This window comes from Syngnathus typhle, linkage group LG1 (genome assembly GCF_033458585.1).
Source record: "Syngnathus typhle isolate RoL2023-S1 ecotype Sweden linkage group LG1, RoL_Styp_1.0, whole genome shotgun sequence".
Taxonomy (NCBI): domain Eukaryota; kingdom Metazoa; phylum Chordata; class Actinopteri; order Syngnathiformes; family Syngnathidae; genus Syngnathus; species Syngnathus typhle.
In genome coordinates this window covers 4433526-4454098 of record NC_083738.1, presented here as the reverse complement: position 1 = coordinate 4454098, position 20573 = coordinate 4433526, and the positions used below count along the sequence as shown (strand labels likewise).

General features: G+C 42.1%; 1 protein-coding gene across 3 annotated transcripts in view; it reads right to left on the bottom strand.

The window, feature by feature from the left end:
• LOC133151356 (cytoplasmic polyadenylation element-binding protein 4-like) overlaps positions 1 to 16819 on the bottom strand; it is a 34948-nt gene extending 18129 nt beyond the window's left edge. For 2 of the 3 annotated variants that reach the window (XR_009713894.1, XM_061274315.1), the window contains exons 1-4: positions 16667 to 16819; positions 14676 to 15792; positions 14122 to 14220; positions 11983 to 12076 (exon numbers count right to left, since the gene is read on the bottom strand). Coding sequence is in view for 2 of the 3 variants with exons in the window: in XM_061274315.1 (XP_061130299.1) it covers positions 11983 to 12076; positions 14122 to 14220; positions 14676 to 15734 (1252 nt within the window). In the remaining variant the exon portion in view is untranslated. Of the gene's footprint in view, positions 1 to 11982; positions 12077 to 14121; positions 14221 to 14675; positions 15793 to 16224; positions 16592 to 16666 lie in introns of those variants that run through there. The other variant, XM_061274321.1, reaches the window with a different exon arrangement.
• Positions 16820 to 20573: the final 3754 nt, after the last annotated feature.

The window sequence follows — 20573 nt, the reverse complement described above, 5'->3', positions numbered from 1 at the left end:
CGGGGGCGTCCGGGCCAGGCTGGCGGCCAACCCAGCTCGCCCGGCCGTGCCTTCCTTTCTTCTGGCGAACGTTCGATCGCTGGGCATCAACATGCCTGCTGAGATCTACGAACCGGACAGTGCGTAACTGCTGTGCATCTGGAGCGGCTAGCGTGCTATCGGGCGGACCGGGCCATTGTACGAGGGGGAACATCGCGAGGAGGTGGAATGCGCGAATGGTGCCGGGACTCTGTGGTGGGATGCAAGCACTGCTCGCCTCTGGCGAAGTTTGTGATGTCCAGGCTTTTGGGGTGCTGAACTCTCTCCCCCATTGTTTACTGTATGTTACTCGTGTACTGTGTCTCGTCACCGTGGGATGGAGGAAACGTAATTTCGATTTCTTTGTGTGTCTTGGCATGAAGGAATTGACAATAAAGCTTACTCTGAATATGAATATGTGACGACAGGCTAACTAACCAGGCAATGAAGCATTCAAACTGCTTCAACACATGGAGATCAAGCATCCTGCAATAAAATACAAACCTTAATCACTTCGGGTGTCATTGTCTCCGATTACGTCTAGATGGGACCGGCTCGTTTCTGAGAAACAAACTCAGTGCTCCCACTAATTCAACGTAATGGTGAGTTTTATTTTTGTCATGTATTATTTGTTTATATAAATGCCGGTCCGCGAAAATATTTCGGACATGTACCCGGTCCGTGGCGCAAAAAAGGTTGGGGACCAATGATCTATATTACTTCACACAAACACTACATCCATCTGCTCCTGGTTCGGCCCCCCGATCAAAATTTAGAACCCAATTCGGCCCGCAAGTCAAAAAGTTTTCCCACCCCTGGTCTAGAGCATTTTCTATTCGGGCTCCAGAGCTTTGGAATGCCCTACCAATGGATATTAGAACTGCTGCCTCATTAGAAACATTTAGGACACATTTCAATGATATGGCCTTTAATTAACCTGTAGTGGCCGATTCGGCTGGAGTTTGTTTTCACTCCCTCTAACCCACCCCCCTCCCCGGCTGGGGAGGTGGTTAGGTGGCACCCAAGCTGACAGTGGCTATCTGGATTCTCGTGGACCAATTCAGGATGAGTAACTGCAGCTCACGCTCCTCAAAGTCACTGCCAGGACAGTCGAGGGCACCTCTGGCAGCTCTTCGCTTTAACTTGGACATCCACTTTTTCATTGATTTTCATATTATCTATTATTTGTGCCCTCTCTGCATCCATTGCAGCCTGGTGATCCTGAAAGGGGGATCCTTCCATCTGTGGTCCCTTCTCAAGGTTTCTCATTTTTCCCTGGTAGGTTTTTTTTTAGTTTTTCCTTGCCCTTTTAGGAGCTTAAGATCAGGGGATGCTTTGAGAATAATTGCCAATTTTTGTCCATGTGAAGCCCTTTGAGACTGCTTGTGATTTAGGGCTATACAAATAAACTTGACTTGACTAGGTGGTGATCAGTTGGTAGCGCCAAAAATGTGGCAGAAAATCTAATGACAACTACAAAGTCAAGCATCAAACTGGGGCATAGGGTGTCCTGGTGCTAAAGGGATAAATGGATGCCCTTATGTTTGAACAAGGTGTTTGTTATGGACAATCCGTTACATTAAGTTTAGAAACAAAACTTGATGGAGGGTTGGGGGTGGGGATTCCTCCCAATCATGCCCTTTCCAGATCTTACTGTCATTGCCATTGTGAGCATTGAAGTTACCCAGCAAGAGCCAGTGTTTGTTCATCCAAATACAATGTAACAAGAAGCAGTATCTGCAACCAACAGCCTGAGCGCTGATAATTCTAAGGATATTGATGTTATTGAAGACACTTTACTGTTAAGCAACATACAAGCACAAAACACAGTTGCCAGTTCATGCATCATGCAACATGTGATACAAAGAAGATTAGTAATAAAAAAGACTAGTATTTATTATTCTGCAGCAGTTCAATGAGACTTCATTAAAAAAAAAAAAAAAAGATATCACTGGGGAAACCATAAGTTTGAACAATTACAACATGAAAAACAATGGTGTGGACGCAATCGCCGAAGGAGTGTCTCCACTTAAGAAAAGTCTCCATTGACTGAAACTTAGTGATACATAGTCCTAAAGACTAATGTTGACTAGTGTTGCTCCTAGTGGCCAAATAGAGCTATGCCTCAACTTTACACGCATCGATTCTGCACGATTCTTTGTCTAATGCGACTTGGTTGGGGACCCCAAGTTTTTTGTTGTAAATACATTTTACTACTAACCTTATAACATTTGGAAAACAACACCCCGATTTTTTAGTTGTAAATACATTTTACTACTAACCTTATAACATTTGGAAAACAACACGCAACTACCACAGAGACAGCGATAGGTAAGGGCTGTTATGCTCATGCTAATAGGATAGGATGTCCCTACATGATCGCTATCCGTAAATAGTTAGAAACTCCGGAGGTGGACGCCATGTACGTGATGCATCTTTGAGACATCCTAGATTTCGCAAGGAAGCAACGGACTAAAGCTGTAAAGCAAAAGCGTATTATTGACTATTTTAAACATGGAAATTAAGAACGACTTTTGGGATTACTTTAAAGTCACGAACGTGTGCAATCTAACAATGCAACATTACACGTCACAGTTTATGGACGAGCTCTGTTTCAGATATCAAAACTTTCATTTTTATTTCACATAACGTCACATATGTCTATGTCTTCAAGTCTTTTTTATTTCTCGAGTACCGTAAATTCCGGACTATAAACCGCACCGGACTATAAGCCGCACCAGCTAAAATTGGGGGATATTTTAGTTTTTTTCTTATATAAGCCGCACCGGACTATAAGCCGCACATGCACACGCGTTTTTTTTACAAAGAAAGACCGTTCACAGAAAGCCTTTTTAAAGTTTTTATAACATACTTTAACATGTCTTTCTCAACATTGCCTGTGACGAAGGGTTTAGAGTAGGGGTGTAACGATACATCGATACACATCGATTAATCGATATAATGCTCTACGATTTATTGGCATCGATGCTAAACGTAAACATCGATTTATATCGCCGTGTTTGACCCCGGACATTAGACGCGACTTTATTTTGAAATCCAGTTCATTGTTGCTTGCTTCCTCTTTCTGGGAGCAGTGCGCCCGGTGTTGTTGTGTTGTGAGCAGAGCACGCTGGTGAAAGGGGAGGCGACAACTAGTACGCGGCTCCTGGGCTGGTGCTATGGCTAGTGTCCAAAAAGACGAGGACATTTGCTCCCCTTTAGGCTTCAAGTCATTCGTTTGGAAGGACTTTGGATTCCAAAGAAAAGATGGCTCAACGGACAAGACACGTGCAGTTTGTAAATCCTGCCATGCGGTGATCAAATATTCAGGGAGCACAAATCTCGCCGCACATTTAAAGAAAAAACACGACATCAAAGTTCAGTGTTAAAGTAAGCAATTTGTATACTACAATACTCTTGTAATTTCCTAAATCAAGAGTTTGCAGTACCTTGTTGATTTTGGGTATGAATTGTTATAAATCAGGATATTGTTCTATATTTTTTATTAAAAAAAAAAAAAAAATCGATCGTAGAGCATTATATCGCGATATATCGTGAATAGAGATGCACCGATCCGACTTTTTCAGTTCCGATACCGATACCGATGCCGTGGCTTTGCATATCGGTCGATACCCGATACCGATCCGATATTATGGTTGACTTAACAAGCTACATAACTCTACATGTGGAACAGAAAAGACCAAAGGCAATGGCATCAGGCAGACTACACAGTTCTTTGCTCTAAATTAGGGGTGTCCAAACTAACGGTCCAGTTTTTATTGGCCCGCAGCAAATTCTGAAAACATAATTGAATATGGCCCGCACAAGAAGCTTGAGCTCAGCTTCTCAGTTTCCACACTAGATGGAGCCCGCCACAGAGCCATGCATATGAGTGTATCGGGAAATAGCAGTAGGGTAATGCGTACTAAGATACACATGTTTGCATTTGGAGAATAACATCATTGTTCTTGGTGAAAATCTATATGATATAATTATTATTTGGACTCAAACATCAAAACACGAAACTAATAGATATCGTATTATTACAGCAAAACGCTCACCGAACAAAACAGAGTACCGTAAATTCCGGACTATAAGCCGCAACTTTTTTCCAAAATTTTGAACCCTGCGGCTTATAGTCAGGTGCGGCTTATATAAGGATTTTTTTCGGGATTTTTGTGATGACTTGATTACTTTTATACACTGCGGTATCTTGAAGAAAAAAACAACAACAAAAATACTATTTTGAAACACTACTATGGCTGCTGCTTATTCTGGCTGTGTTGCTTGTGACTATTATGAGCTTTAGTAGGAATGCACGCTAGGTGACCTGCGTCAAAGGGCTCTAAACTAGGGGTGTAAATCGCGGGTTTTGTCACGATACAATATAATATCGATATAAAGAACTGTGATACGATATTTGCCGATATCTTAAAGCCTGCTGCGATTCATTCACGATTAGAGATGCACCGATCCGATATCTGGATCGGATATCGGCCCCGATATCAACAAAATAGATGGATCGGATATCGGAAAATACAGCCGATCTGTGAGCCGATACTTTCCTTAATCTATTGGGACGCGGGCTACGTCATACGTCAGCAGCACGTGTGCCGCATGCCACGAGAGTTTTCTAAACAGACGCAAACATGGAGCGAACGTTCGCTTCTCTTCCCCGGGTTGCTAAGCGGACGTCAAACCCTGCGCGTTCGCTTCTCTTCGGGTTGCTAATGAGACGTCAAAGGCTGCGCGTTCGCTTCTCTCCCGAATGGGGGGGGGGGGGGGCGGAGGCTAATCGGATGTCAAACGCTGCGTGTTCGCTTCTCTTCCGGGGGGGGTGTTAATGGGACGTCAAACGCTTTGTGTGGCGGGCTCCATCTAGTGTGGAAACTGAGCTCAAGCTTCTTGTGCGGGCCATATTCAATTATGTTTTCAGAATTTGCTGCGGGCCAATAAAAACTGGACCGTTAGTTTGGACACCCCTAATTTAGAGCAAAGAACTGTGTAGTCTGCCTGATGCCATTGCCTTTGGTCTTTTCTGTTCCACATGTAGAGTTATGTAGCTTGTTAAGTCAACCATAATATCGGATCGGTATCGGGTATCGACCGATACGCAAAGCCACGGCATCGGTATCGGTATCGGAACTGAAAAAGTCGGATCGGTGCATCTCTACTCCGGAGTATAAGTCGCGTTTTGGGGGGCAATTTATTCGACAAAATCCAACACCAAGAACAGACATGAACGAGCAACAACAGGCTAAACGATACGGTATGCTAACCTGACAAACACAAACGAGGACCTGAGAACGGGCCTGACGTAACATTCAGTTATTTAAAAAAAACTATTACATAAATAACACGTTTATAAAACCATGTGTGTCACTCCAATTCATTAAGTCCATCAATCGTCCTTTGTCAGCAATGCCGTGCGCCGCGCCGCAGTTCAAATTATTCCACAGGCCCATACAACGATATATAAACTATATTTTAAATAACTATCACATAAACAACAATATTATCAAACCATTTGTGTCACTCCAAATCATTAAATCCATCGATCAAATTTTTCATCTTTTATCGATCGTCCTTTGTCAACAATGTCGTGTGCCGCGCCGCATTTCAAATTATTCCACAGGCCCATACAACGATATATAAACTATATTTTAAATAACTATCACATGAACAACAATATTATCAAACCATTTGTGTCACTTCAAATCATTAAATCCATCGATCAAATTTCTCGTCCTATATGTCATCCTGGTGACAGAAGACATGTCCAGAGGATATGGCGCTTTAAAATGTTAATTACTTTAGTAGATTTTTTCTCTCTATTCTTCATGTTTTGAATATGCTCAAGAAAAAGATATCAAAGCATGTGAAGTGATCAACTATACTAAAAATAACATGTGAAGTGGTCAACTATACTTGTAAGTAAGTGATGTGTTAATGATCAAGTAAAAATTTGTGAAAAAAAACATAGAAGTCGCTCCTGAGTATAAGTCGCCCCCCACCCAAACTATGAAAAAAAACCGTGACTTATAGTCCGAAAATTACGGTATATATGATATATAAATAGACCAAATGTTGCTCTATTTATTGAGAGCTCTCATCAATATAAAATCATCAAGAGAATGTCAACTGCCATCGAAAATGTTTTGGAGTGCATTCCAATTTAAATCAGTTATGAAAAAAAGAAAAATATTATTATTAGTTGTGTGTATCAGGTTACTGGCATGAGCCTTGAGACATTTAGACATTAATTGGATAGACTACGTTTTCGCTCACCTCAGATAAAATTATGTATATTTGTGGGGAATTCAATATTGATTTATTAAAAGCAAATGAACATAAACCCATCTAGGATTTTCTAAACACCATGCATTGCTTAAACTTGTACCCTAAAATTACACGACCAACCATAATAACTGGAAGTGGCACATTGATTGACAATATATTTACAAATGATGTAGCCAATGACTCTGTTAGTCACTATCATATCAGCAATCACTTGCCAATATTTACCACTTTTAATAATATTTACCACTTTTAATACCAAATCTAAACTGCAAGAGAACAATAAGAATATGATTTGGAAAAGAGTCAAGTCACAAGAGACTCTTAATACTCTGAAAAATGACTTAAATGATCAGAATTGGAATGAGGTTTATTGCAGTAATGATGTTGATAAAGCTTATAGTATATTCCATACCATAGATTACTAAAAGACAAGAGAACAGAAAATGTACAAGGCATGTGGAACATCCTCAACTCCATCCATCCATCCATCCATCCATCCATCCATCCATCTTCTGAACCGCTTAGTCCCCACAGGGGTCGCGGGTGTGCTGGAGCCTATCCCAGCCGTCAACGGGCAGTAGGCGAGGAACACCCTGAACCGGTTGCCAGCCAATCGCAGGGTACACAGAGACAACCATTTGCACTCGCACTCACACCTAGGGACAATTTGGAGTGCTCAATCGGCCTACCAAGCATGTTTTGGGGAAGTGGGAGGAAACCAGAGTGGCCGGAGAAAACCCACGAGGGCCTGGGGAGAACATGCAAACTCCACACAGGGAGGGCCGGAGGCGGAATCGAACCCATTGCGCCTTATAATGCAGACCGCCTTATACGTAGTATATGGATTGATGAATTCGTTGATCCATACTGGTTGTACACAGCGCTCTGCCAAAATGTTTCAGTAGATTTTAGTATAACTAGTAAATTACAAGGTCGCATCGCTTCCCAGCATTACGGCAACTGTTAGCTGTTGTACCCGCGAGGCTATTTAATTTCAAAATCGGCTGTTCCGTTTGTTTTTGAGTACGTTTACGGATCAATATCCAAGGAAATCATAAATAAGCAGCACCAATGTGTTAAATCAGTCTTTAGTAGGTTCCGATCACTTTTATGGGAGAGGGTTTGAGAAACGTGATTGTTTACAGCGGGCTGCCACGAGACTTTGCTGAGGCTCATGGGAGTCTGTGAGCTGAGGCTCATGGGAGTTTGCGGTTTGCTAATGCTATAATGATAGCTGCTATACGCACAAGGCGATTTCATTTCAAAATAGGCTGCTCCTTTAATGTTTAGAGTAAATTTACGGATTGATATGGAAGGGAAACATAGGTAAGCAGTACCAATGTGTTAGATCGAACTTTAGTCAGTTTCGATCATTTTATAGGAGATAGTTTGAGAAACGCGATTGTTTACAGGGGGCTGCCACAACACTATGTTGAGGCTCATGGGAGTCTGCGAGCTGAGGCTCATGGGAGTTTGCGGGTGGCTAATGCTATAATGGTAGCTGCTATACGCACGAGGCTATTTCATTTCAAAATACCGTTTTTTTCCGTGTATAGTGCGCAAAATTTTACTAATTTATTGTCCTAAAATCCGGGGTGCGCATTATACATGGGTACAAAAAAAAAAAAAAAAATTTTTTTTTTTTTTTAATTTTTTTTTTTTTTTTTTTTTAAGTCCCAATGATCGTCACACACGCAGGGAGGCAATGGGTCCCATTTTTATAGTCTTTGGTATGGTCTTAACTAGGCTGGATGTAATTTTTTTTGTTGGCGTTGATTTCTCCGACTGCCCGTAAACGCACCACCGCGCTTCGTGCGCGCACGGGACAGCAAACGAGCAGGTGATCGAGCAAGCGTCTGATACGAGAGCATTGCGGTCGCATGGAGCGTGTTTGAAGTGAACAGCAGAGAAGAAAGGCAAAGTGTTGTGAAATAAAATGCACAGAACGGATGCGCAAGACACGTCAGCTATATAAAGAGCGAGAGTTGTTTTCTTCCTATTAGTTTCAATTCACAGTTTAATTAGCAGTTTCAATCAGCAAATAACAAAATGCGTATTACAGGTAATATTTTATTTCACAACACTTTGCCTTGTTCCTTTGGTCTCTGCTGTTCATCCTAAAACACAAAGGCGCTCTTTAAGCAATGCGACAGTGAGCGCCCGGCGCGCTGCACCAAATTAAGCTCCCTGCGCAGTGCGCACTGAGGTCCACTTAAATTTTAGAAAGTACATCAGGACTTTAAAAATATCTTCTAAATTTCAGCGACGGCTCTGTCACAATAATCGGCCAGCCCGGTGCAGTTGGGCGGTCGGCGGCGCGCTACGGTTGAGCGTTCTCTCGCACGCTCTCTCTCTCGCTCTCTCTCGCTCTCGCACACACGCAAACCGGATATCATACGGAGGCCGCCATTACAGATGCGCAGAACGGATGAGCAAGACACGTCAGCTATATAAAGAGCGAGAGTTCAGTTCTCTACCTAAATCCGTATTACAGGTAATATTTTATTTCACAACACTTTGCCTTGTTCCTTTCTTCTCTGCTGTTCACTTCAAACACGCTCCATGCGCACGGAGCGCGGTGGTGCGTTTACGGGCAGTCGGAGAAATCAACGCCAACAAAAAAAATTACATCCAGCCTAGTTAAGACTATACCAAAGACTATAAAAATGGGACCCATTGCCTCCCTGCGTGTGTGACGACCATTGGGACTTAAAAAAAAAAAAAAAAAAAAAAAAAAAAAAAAATTAAAAAAAAATTCATAAAAATTCGGTGCGTATTATACATGGGTACAAGCTTTTTTCCAGCATCAGCATGCCATTTTTAGGGGTGCGTACTATACATGGGGGCGCACTATACACGGAAAAAAACGGTAAGCTGCTCTGTTAATGTTTCGAGTAAATTTACGGATCGATATGGAAGGCAAACATAGGTAAGCAGTACCAATGTGTTGGATCGAACTTTAGTCAGTTCCGATCATTTTATCGGAGATAGTTTGAGAAACGCGATTATTTACAGAGGGCTCAGTGGTTATTAGCTAGTGGATGCATACTGCAACCCTAGTCAACCTCAATCTGTTGCAGTATAACTTCTATTTTATGAGCCTTTTAATACGGTGCGCCCTTTATATGAAATAATTTCTGAAATAAAAAAATTCAATGAGGGTGCGCCTTATAATCCAGTGCGCCTTTTGGTGCAAAAAGTACAGTATCTAGAACACACTAACATGCTATTTTTTTTTTATCACTGATTCCTAAATTCAAGGATCTTGTAGATTATCAAACTGCTCAAATGATGTTAAAAGCACAGCAAAAGTCCTTGCCTAAAAACATTCATATGCATTTTCACCAACATCACAGTGATTACACACTAAGGGATAATGACAGCAAATTTACTCTACTCCAACACAGAATAACAATAAAAAGCTTTTGTATCTCCATTACAGGTGTTAAACTCTGGAACAATCTGAATCAAAACCTGAAACTATGCTCAAGTATGGTGATGTTTCAAAAGAAATTTAAGTAATTGATACTTGTGAATTATGATCACATTGAAATTCAATAATGTTATTGTGGTTTTCCTCTTCTTTTCTGTACATGTGAAAGTAATATGTAAAGTAACAACTTTGTTACAGGTAACTAAAAAATACTTTTAAATTAGATAGGGGGTTCCACAGTTCCTGCTCCTCACACCTTTTTGAATTTGTCTACACTGTTTTTGCCATTATTCACATGTCCTGAATGTTGTTAGTCACCTAAATCAAACATGGCGAATAAAAAACTCTTGAATCTTGAATCTACTATATAACTATATTGTAGCGTTAACAAAGTTCAAGGAAAGACGTGGGTTTGGTAAACGACTCTTTAATTAACAAAACAAACTTACAGGTGTGTGGCGGCGTGGACTTCCAGCCACGGAAGTGAAAGAGCCCGATTCACCGTCCCTGGACGAGTCGATCTTTGTCCTTTATGTAAACAACCGCCGCGCTGTTGACGCGACGTCGCGCTGCTGATGCGCGACCGCGACGTCGCGTCGCTCGCGTCGCGCTGCTGATGCGCGACCGCGACGTCGCGTCGCGCTGCTGATGCGCGACCGCGACGTCGCGTCGCGTCGCGCTGCTGACGTCAGCATGACCATTTCCCGTGACTCCCGGTTCAAGATGGTGGACAGGTCTGCACGTCGTCAACCAGCTAAAGCGATCATCTAGTGTTTCTATGTATCTCTATGAAGCCAAATCCCAAAGTAGTAGTAGTAGAAGAAGAAGCACATGTGATTGGCGCTTTGCTGTGAAGGGCTGCTGACGTCAGCAGCGCGACGTCGCGAGTCACTCGACGGAGCTCTCTTCTCGTCAGCAGCGCGGCGGTTGTTTGCATAAAGGACAAAGATCGAGTAGATCTGTGGAATAACGACGAGGCTGACGTCAGGGCGCACGCGCGGCGATGTTGACAAAGGACGAGGAATTTGATCCATGGATTTAATGATTTAGAGTGCACAGATGATTTGCTAACATTATTGCTTATATAATACTTATTTGATATATAATTTATATATCGTTATATGGGCCTGTGGAATATTTTGAAGTGCAAGAGCCGTCAGCGGCGCGCACGCATTGTTGACAAAGGACGATTGATGGATTTAATGAATTGGAGTGACGCAGATGGTTTTATTAACGTGTTATTTATGTAATAGTTTTTTGAATAACTCTGAATTTTACGTTAGGGCCGTTCTCAGCTCTTAGTTTGTGTTTATGTCACGTTAGCATAGCTATCGTTTAGCCTGTTGTTGCTCGTTCATGACTGTTCTTGGTGTTGGATTTTGTCAAATAAATTGCCCCCTAAAATGCGACTTATACTCCGGAGCGACATATATGTTTTGTTTTTTCGCTTTTTTGGGCATTTTATGGCTTGTGCGACTTATACTCCGGTGCGACTTTTAGTTCGAAAATTACGGTATGTAAATACTGCCCATTATGTGCTGTATTTTGTATTGTTTGCATCTAGCACTCATACAAAGTCAATTTACATGACTTTAACTTTGTTTCTTTGCTTTATTGATGTATTGTTTACATGTTTGAGACGAATAAAAATTCATTCATCATTGTTTAGATGTCTTATTTTATTCATAATGTATCTATTATAATACATAGTATGTGACTGAAGTTTTTAAAAAGTATACAGAGCTCTGACGCCAATAGCAAAAATCTGGAAGTAATCCCCCCATAAAAAAAGAATTGCCTTATAAATGTTACAAGATGGTGGCAAAGCATGGATTTTGTTTTAAATCCTCATAGGATGATAGTAAAGCACTAAAACTCACTTTCACAAATCAAGATGTCGCCAAAGCAATACTTATTAGCAAATAAAAAAATAAAATAAAAAAAACAGCAAATGGGTGAATCTCGCAAAAATCTGCGAATAACTGAATTCCCAAATGCCAAACCGTAAACATCTGGGTGTTACCGTCGATAAATAAATACATTTAAAAAACGTCCTGTACATTATGTACAAAATACAATTTTCATTTTCAATTTTTTCCTCTACTGTGTTTCTACACTTTTAACTGCATGCTATGCGAAGACACCTAAAACTTCTGTCATATAAAGGCTCTATTTATTTATAGCCAACAGCAACAGAGCTCATCCTCACTATTGTTATTGTGAGAACTAACCTTTCAAGGAATCCTGTTCAGCCCTCATTATGTCAATCAACGAGTTCTCCAGAGAGTGCATGTTGAAACCATCAAAGGAGCGGGTTCTCTCTTGCTAAAAAGAGAGGAAGAAACAATTAGCCTCCTCACAGTTTTTCCATCACCACCTGAGGCACTGTCAGCCCTGACACAGTTAGCTGCTAGTGGTTAGCAAGGTTATAATAAACTGCATAGGCCAAAGGTGTCCTCATTTTTTTCGATGAGGCCCACGTTTATAAACATATAGGAGGGAGTGGGCTACTTACTAGAAATTAGGTATATAGGCTTAACTTTAGTGTATTCAACTTCAATCAATTCGAAGTGGTCAAATGTGTTATATTGTTGAACATAATTTAAGACAACACTGCATTCATCACAGATTTCCATGTTTTTTTTTAAAAAAAATACTTATTGTGGCCTTTTCAAAACATCTCTCATCTAACAAATACACCATATTACAAAAAAAAAAAAATCAAAATTAAACATTGTCCCAAAAACGTAATGAAAACCAACTGCAAGGAGCTTTAAAGGGTCCTCACAACACTGGCCTCATTGGGGTCCTGGCGCAAAATCTCTCTAAAATATAAATGTTTTAGCCAGGCCTGATGTGTGCACAGTTTCATCAATGTGCCTGTTTAGATCTTCCAAAAAAAAAAAAAAAAAAAAAAAACAGCACAATGGCTCACAATTCCAAAATGAAGTCAAATTGGTGGCCTGCCTGTTAAGTTTGGTATGTGACTCCCAAAGACATTTTGTGGGTCTTGGGCTGTTATGTATGTAGGTGAATTTTCAGGGATCTACGGGAAATGTAGAACTGGGAGTACTTCGTTAAAATTTGGTGTCTGTGTGTGTGTGTGTGGGGGGGGGGGGGGGGGGGGTCTATACAGCCATGTTTTGGGGGGGGGGGGGTGAATGGCAACAAAAAAATTATTTTGTATTGGCAATGTTTCATGTCAAAACTTGTTAAAAAACGCTCAGTTTGAAGAGAATCGGATTAAATCTGTTGGCGTTTGTTGAAATATGACTTCAATTTTAAATCAAACATACAAAGTTTGCAAACAATCAAACAAAAATCTCTAGCTGTCTCAATAGAAAGGTCCCCAAAAATGGTGGAAAATTTCAAAGTAAATCAAAGTGGAAGACCTTTCTTGTACGTCGTGGCTTGTGACATGCCTCACAATTTCAAGTGAGTAAAACCACAAAATTTGATGCCCAGCCCCTATCATATATTACACTGAAAACATAAAATTGCCAGTCATTTTTGTACGTTTAGAAGCGCCATGTTACGCTCAATTTTTGTAGCTGTAGGTCAAATGTACCAGGACAGGGATTTGTTCAACCATTGTAGGGAGTGGGGTGCTACAGACATCTTGTTTTTGTACTTTTGGTGAGCTTTCGTTCACATTTAGTTACACAAAAAAGCAATTCTTTATTGAAAATTACCCTCTTGAAGCGGTTCAGATAATTAATGCATGTATGGCAGGATTACTCACAATAGGTACCTGGCAACATTCACTGTATGAATAAAAATTCACAAACTAAAATAACCCTAACCCTACTTATCCTGGGGGAGTCAATGACACGAAACAAAATGTTTTCGGTCGGTCGGTCGTGTCCTGTCCCCACGGGGGTTGCAGGCGTGCTGGAGCCTATCCCAGCAGTCATCGGGCAGTAGGCGGGGGACACCCTGAACCGGTTGCCAGCTAATAGCAGGGCACACTCACACCCAGGGGCATTTTGGAGTACTCAATTGTTCTACCAAGCATGTTTTTGGCATTTGAAGCAAATTCTGCAAAGCGTGATGTACATTTAAGAGGCTTTAAAGCAGACAAAGCATCAGTATACTTACATATAGCACAGGACTTCTGAAATGAGCGTAAGCAAGCCAGGGAATGAGAATAATTCCCTCCGGCTAAGTGACGTACACATGACCATCACGTATCCTATTTTGTCAATGGCTAATGCATTTGCAGACAAATGTAGTCAATTGTATGAGAATTATAAGGCCCAAGGAGGACATACTAGTTCTCACTGATGACCTACAGGAACCCCAGTGGAAGACATGACCATAGCGTCACAACCAGCTAAACAAAATTAATTGATATATTGTGATAGCTTCACCTGGAAAGGGTAGACATTATCACTGCGGGTCACAGCATCCTCCACCCAACCCTTGTGATTGAAGCCAGAGTTATTTCGGGGAAACTTCTGGGAAGGAACCTGAGGAACAGGAAGACTTTCATCCACAGGCCAACATTATTTTGTATTCATACTACTCTTAATATGAAATTGCATAACATATTTTAAATCAGGCACCTGCTTACATAGCTACTAGCAGCTAAAAGACTAGATGCACTAAATACGGTAGTGACGGAAATGATCTTTTAAAATAATCTAACTTTCTGGAATATAGCATGCGTCATATTGAAACATTTAATTCCTAATATTTACGTGTATAAAACAGTATACAATATTGAGACAAAGCAACCACAAAACAAGTGCTGTTGTACTGCCTGTGGACCAATGTCCAACTTATTAAGTTAAGCAACCCTTATAAAATACCACTAGATAATAGTAGCCATTCAATGTCAATTACTATGCAAAAACAATATCAACATCCACTTTGCAGATTTACATGTACACACGTTTTGATGACGCGGGACATTTGAATCTACCTGACTGTTGGGGAAGGACTTCTTTAGCGGAGAGATGGAGTTAAGGCCAGCCATTCCTCCACCTACACCACGTCGGTATTCTCGAACCCCATGTGTGCTCCCCCAGCCTCCATAGCTGCCCGGGCTCCAGGTGGTTGATGTGGGTGTGGGGGGGCTCTGGAAGCTTCCCCAGGGTGAAGGGTGTTTGCTCTGGGCAGGAGTGAGGTGGGGCAGCTGGGGGAAGCCTCCAGTCCGATGAGCGTGCGGAGGAAAGGAGGGCTGAGGAGCATGAGGGCTTGCCGGAGAGCGCCGGTGCTGCGGTGGAACGCCTTGTCCGTGAGGATGATAGGGCGGGGGCTGAGGTGCGGGAGGATGGTGCTGGGAGACTGGTCCAATCTGTGGGGAAAAATTGCCACCTGCACCAAAGCCAGGCCCGGTGTGGTGGGAGAAGCTCTGGAACAGCAGAGGAGGTGCATTCCCATTGGAGCCAGCAGGCCCAAAGAAGCCCCCAACATCATCACCTACCACTGGAGACTGGGTACAAGGAACAGCAGGGGACCAGTTGTTGAAGCTCGTCAGTGAGGAAGTGGGGGACTGTGTGCACCCTGTACCCATTCCCAGGGTATCCTGGTAATCAAACGCAGTTAGCACTGGTGACTCCATCCTTAGCTTCTCCTTCCCACCACTGCTCTCCAGAGAACCTTTCTCCGATAAGTTGTCTTCAGGAAGGGCTCCCTCCTGATCTCCTAAGGAAGCGCCAGCCTCCTGCTGGCCTAGAGAGAGGGCCTGAGGCTGAGCCTGGACCTGAGCCTTTTCTTGCATTTCCTGGAGGTCTAAAGCCTTGGACTTGTCCGACTCCAGAATCTCATCTTGCATGCTACTTTGTTGGGCTACTGCAGGGAACAGCCAACCACTTCCCCCATTGGTGGAGCAGGTGTTGTTTACAAAGGAGGGGGGGCTTGGAGGGTTGGAGGGATGGTGAGGGTGCTGGGGTTGGAGTAGTGGAGGGATCCTTACAGGGAAAGCAGAATTGTTACCACTGCTGTTTTTCACCAGAACTCCAAACCCGTAGTCCCCCATTTAGGACACCCAGTAAATATTCAGTAGGTTTAGGCTTTCACCAATTTTTTTTTTAATCCTGAAAAAGAGAACAATTGCACAATTGGATTAGAATGATGAAAAATCTCACATCAAAGTACACCTTGAATGAGTCTGGTTATTAAAAACAACATATACGTATGGCAGTGGATTAGTACTTACATCGCATCATGTTTGTTTTCTAATGCAAGAACAGAAACGAAAGATGCGTCTAGCTGGGGTGATAATGCTGGTAAATGCAACTAGGGATAACACCCAAAAGAACCAGCATAGGCAGCAACTAAACGGCCGGCTTGACGCCTACAAAGGTCGTTGCGCAGCTAGCGGCAAAGCTAACATCGACTCCACCACCTTGCATGTGTCCTTTTCATCATGCACACGAACCAAGCTATTTTAAAGCACCCCGCAGCATTACTGTGTATTTGTGACAGAACCGGCCTGCGCCGAGGTGGGCAACAGCGTGGACACCTACCGTGAAATTTTCCTTTCTAAGCAATGACCTCCTCACACGTAGCCATTTAAATACAGGAAAATGCTGATGACGTCTATCGTCGGTACTCAATGTAGGGTAGTTCTCTTACTGGATCCGCTATGCTAGCTCAAGGGACGTTGACACAACGCTAGCATATTTGCACAGCAGCTGGCTAGCATTAAAGCGCTTTCTGCGGATAACAGTGTCAAACGAAACGAACGAAAGTACGCGACACCATCACGGACGGAAGCTCGGTGGAAATTACCAGGCATTACAAGTGGCAAATGGAGTTGGCTATTTAAACGCCCTTGTCTATTTCGTGCCCTGTATGTTCAATGTCACACAGCAAAGCCATCAAATTTTCACCTCGAAACAACGCATTGCAACTGCCTCTGCTTCCCTAAAGTACCGAGTAAATCGGTAGCAACTTGGTCATAACTACCTTCAGTTCGGCGTCATGACCTCGTTTTGATGTTGCCATATTTCAGCGTTTGTACTTTTTCTGCATTTCACAGACGGTCGGTGTAAGTGGTTTCTCCTTTCATCCAGATGACAGCTGAGCCAGTCGGCGGACACTTCCGAGTCCAAGCCCCGCCCTGACTGCGACCAGGAAGCCAATGAGCGTCAGGGTTTTCACTTTAGTCCCGCCCCGTTATCTTCCGTTTGATTGGATAATTATCGTGTAGCCGCGCTATGGCACGCCTTAATTCAACAAATGGCACATGTTCTCCACCCACATAAGGATGCATTGAATTTAAAGGGAGGAGTTGCAGGGGAGCACGTTAATGATCAAATGTAGATATCCTGCTGTAATGTTTGTCTAAGACCTTTTTGGAATGAGGTCATTTCAGGCAAAATAAACGGGTTAAGCAGAGTGGTGCACTATTTTCACCAATTTAGTGAAAAATGCAGTGGGCACGATCCGATTAAACAAAGTTGGCCCTCCACCTCACCCAGCAGCTCATGACAGATCAGGAAATTCACTACCTCGTAATTTTCTCCAGAATCATTTCACTCTTATAATATATTTTTAAAATCTTTTGTTTGTGTCGAAAAGCATACATGTGTACATGCTGCTAGGCTTGATTTTCATTTTCCACTCTCACTCTAACAGAGAAGCTCTTCAAATGAGGGGCTGCATTATACATTATTCATGTTGGAGTAAAATGACTTGCATTAAACTTGTTCAACCAAAACATGATTCAGTTCCAGTTGGAGTTACTGATGCTGCCTATTCTGACCAAATGTAAATGCCTTTGCAATTCTGCAACAATGCTTTATATGTTGATTTGTTAGTACCGATGCAAAATATCTAGAGATAATAAGATTTTTTATAGGTCATTTTCTTTAGCAATATTGTCTCCTCTGTATGTTTAGTACCAGGCCAACCAGCCACAGCTCATTTATGTCCCTTCTATGCTGCACTCACTACCCCAGACAATGTGCAAACTACGGCCCGCGGGCCACATCCGGCCCACGGGGCCGTTTAATCCGGCCCGCCAAACCTGAATAAATTGTATTATTAATTTTTTTTGGGGTCATTTTCCCTGCATTTACTATGTTTCCCCAGTAGATGGGGAAGCGCCCACCCGTGCATTTACTCCCGGGAGCCGTGTCAGAAAGCTCGGTGCACACTCACAAGTGCATGTGCGTACTCAGTAGTACGTAGTAGTTTCATCTATCAGTGCCGAATTTCGAGTGTCGGCTGTGAGGTCAATATTCTCGTAATTCGCGGGCTGAGTTTTCAGATACAGTTTTACGCTAATGCCACCCACAAACCTTCCCCTGGAATCATTCCATTAAAATGAGTGACCCGAAGAAAACAAAGGTGGACACTGAGTGCCGAATGTTAAAAAAACGGGACGATTTGGCTCGACCTACGTGTGTGAGAAGACGTTCAGCCACATGAACGTCAACAAAGTCCGTCACAGATCTAGGTTAACGGACCGACACCTCGGTTCTATCCTAAGAATTACCACAACAAATTTTACTCAAGACTATGATGCACTAGCAAAAAAGGGAAACCAACAATACTATTGATTTCTTTATTACTTTATTTAGATGTATTCTTTCACTGATTCTTCAAGATTATGTATTTGGTAGGGGTGTAAATCGCGGGTTTTGTCACGATACGATATAATATCGATATAAAGAACTACGATACGATATTTGCCGATATCTTAAAGCCTGCTGCGATTCATTCACGATATATCGCGGTATAGTGCTCTACGATCGATATTTTTTTTTTTTTGTAAAAAATATACAACAATATCCTGATTTATAACAATTCATACGCGAAATCAACAAGGCACTGCAAACTCTTTATTTAGGAAATGACAAAAGTATTGTAGTATACAAATTGCTTACTTTAACACTGAACTTTGATGTCGTGTTTTTTCTTTAAATGTGCGGCGAGATTTGTGCTCCCTGACTATTTGATCACCGCATGGCAGGATTTACAAACTGCACGTGTCTTGGCCGTTGAGCCATCTTTTCTTTGGAATCCAAAGTGCTTCCAAAAGAATGACTTGAAGCCTAAAGGGGAGCCAATTTCCTCGTCTTTTTGGACACTAGCCATAGCACCAGCCCAGGAGCCGCGGACTAGTTGTCCCCTCCCCTTTCACGCGCGTGCTCTGCTCACAACACAACAACGCCGGAAAGAGGAAGCAAGCAACAATGAACTGGATTTCAAAATAAAGTCGCGTCTAATGTCCGAGGTCAAACACGGCGATATAAATCGATGTTTACCTTTAGCATCGATACCAATAAATCGTAGAGCATTATATCGATTAATCGATGTGTATCGATGTATCGTTACACCCCTAGTATTTGGTCAGAATTAGGGGTGTAAATCGCGGGTTTTGTCACGATACGATATAATATCGATATAAAGAACTACGATACGATATTTGCCGATATCTTAAAGCCTGCTGCGATTCATTCACGATATATCGCGATATAGTGCTCTACGATAGATTTTTTTTTTTTTAATAAAAAATATAGAACAATATCCTGATTTATAACAATTCATACGCAAAATCAACAAGGTACTGCAAACTCTTTATTTAGGAAATTACAAGGGTATTGTAGTATACAAATTGCTTACTTTAACACTGAACTTTGATGTCGTGTTTTTTCTTTAAATGTGTGGCTCCCTGAATATTTGATCACCGCATGGCAGGATTTACAAACTGCACGTGTCTTGTCCGTTGAGCCATCTTTTCTTTGGAATCCAAAGTGCTTCCAAAGGAATGACTTGAAGTCTAAAGGGGAGCAAATTCCCTCGTCTTTTTGGACACTAGCCATAGCACCAGCCCAGGAGCCGCGTACTAGTTGTCGCCTCCCCTTTCACGTGCGTGCTCTGCTCACAACACAACAACGCCGGGCGCACTGCTCCCGGAAAGAAAAAGCAAGCAACAATGAACTGGATTTCAAAATTAAGTCGCGTCTAATGTCCGAGGTCAAACACGGCGATATAAATCGATGTTTACCTTTAGCATCGATGCCAATAAATCGTAGAGCATTATATCGATTAATCGATGTATATCGATGTATCGTTACACCCCTAGTCAGAATGTTTGCCGTTGGATGTGATTTTGCCTCATTAGATAAACATATTTCATAAATCTGACGTGCAGGCGCTGAAGTGATGGAAAATGTTATTCATCATAACAGTGTCGTATTTAATAAGAATCACTGATAGTAGTTTTTTGGTGAAATATTTTTTTAACGCTGTTAATTAGGGGTGTAACGATTCATCGATACTAGGGGTGTAACGATACATCGATACACATCGATTAATCGATATAATGCTCTACGATTTATTGGCATCGATGCTAAACGTAAACATCGATTTATATCGCCGTGTTTGACCTCGGACATTAGACGCGACTTTATTTTGAAATCCAGTTCATTGTTGCTTGCTTTTTCTTTCCGGGAGCAGTGCGCCCGGCGTTGTTGTGTTGTGAGCAGAGCACGCACGTGAAAGGGGAGGCGACAACTAGTACGCGGCTCCTGGGCTGGTGCTATGGCTAGTGTCCAAAAAGACGAGGAAATTTGCTCCCCTTTAGACTTCAAGTCATTCGTTTGGAAGCACTTTGGATTCCAAAGAAAAGATGGCTCAACGGACAAGACACGTGCAGTTTGTAAATCCTGCCATGCGGTGATCAAATATTCAGGGAGCACAAATCTCGCCGCACATTTAAAGAAAAAACACGACATCAAAGTTCAGTGTTAAAGTAAGCAATTTGTATACTACAATACCCTTGTAATTTCCTAAATAAAGAGTTTGCAGTACTTTGTTGATTTTGCGTATGAATTGTTATAAATCAGGATATTGTTCTATATTT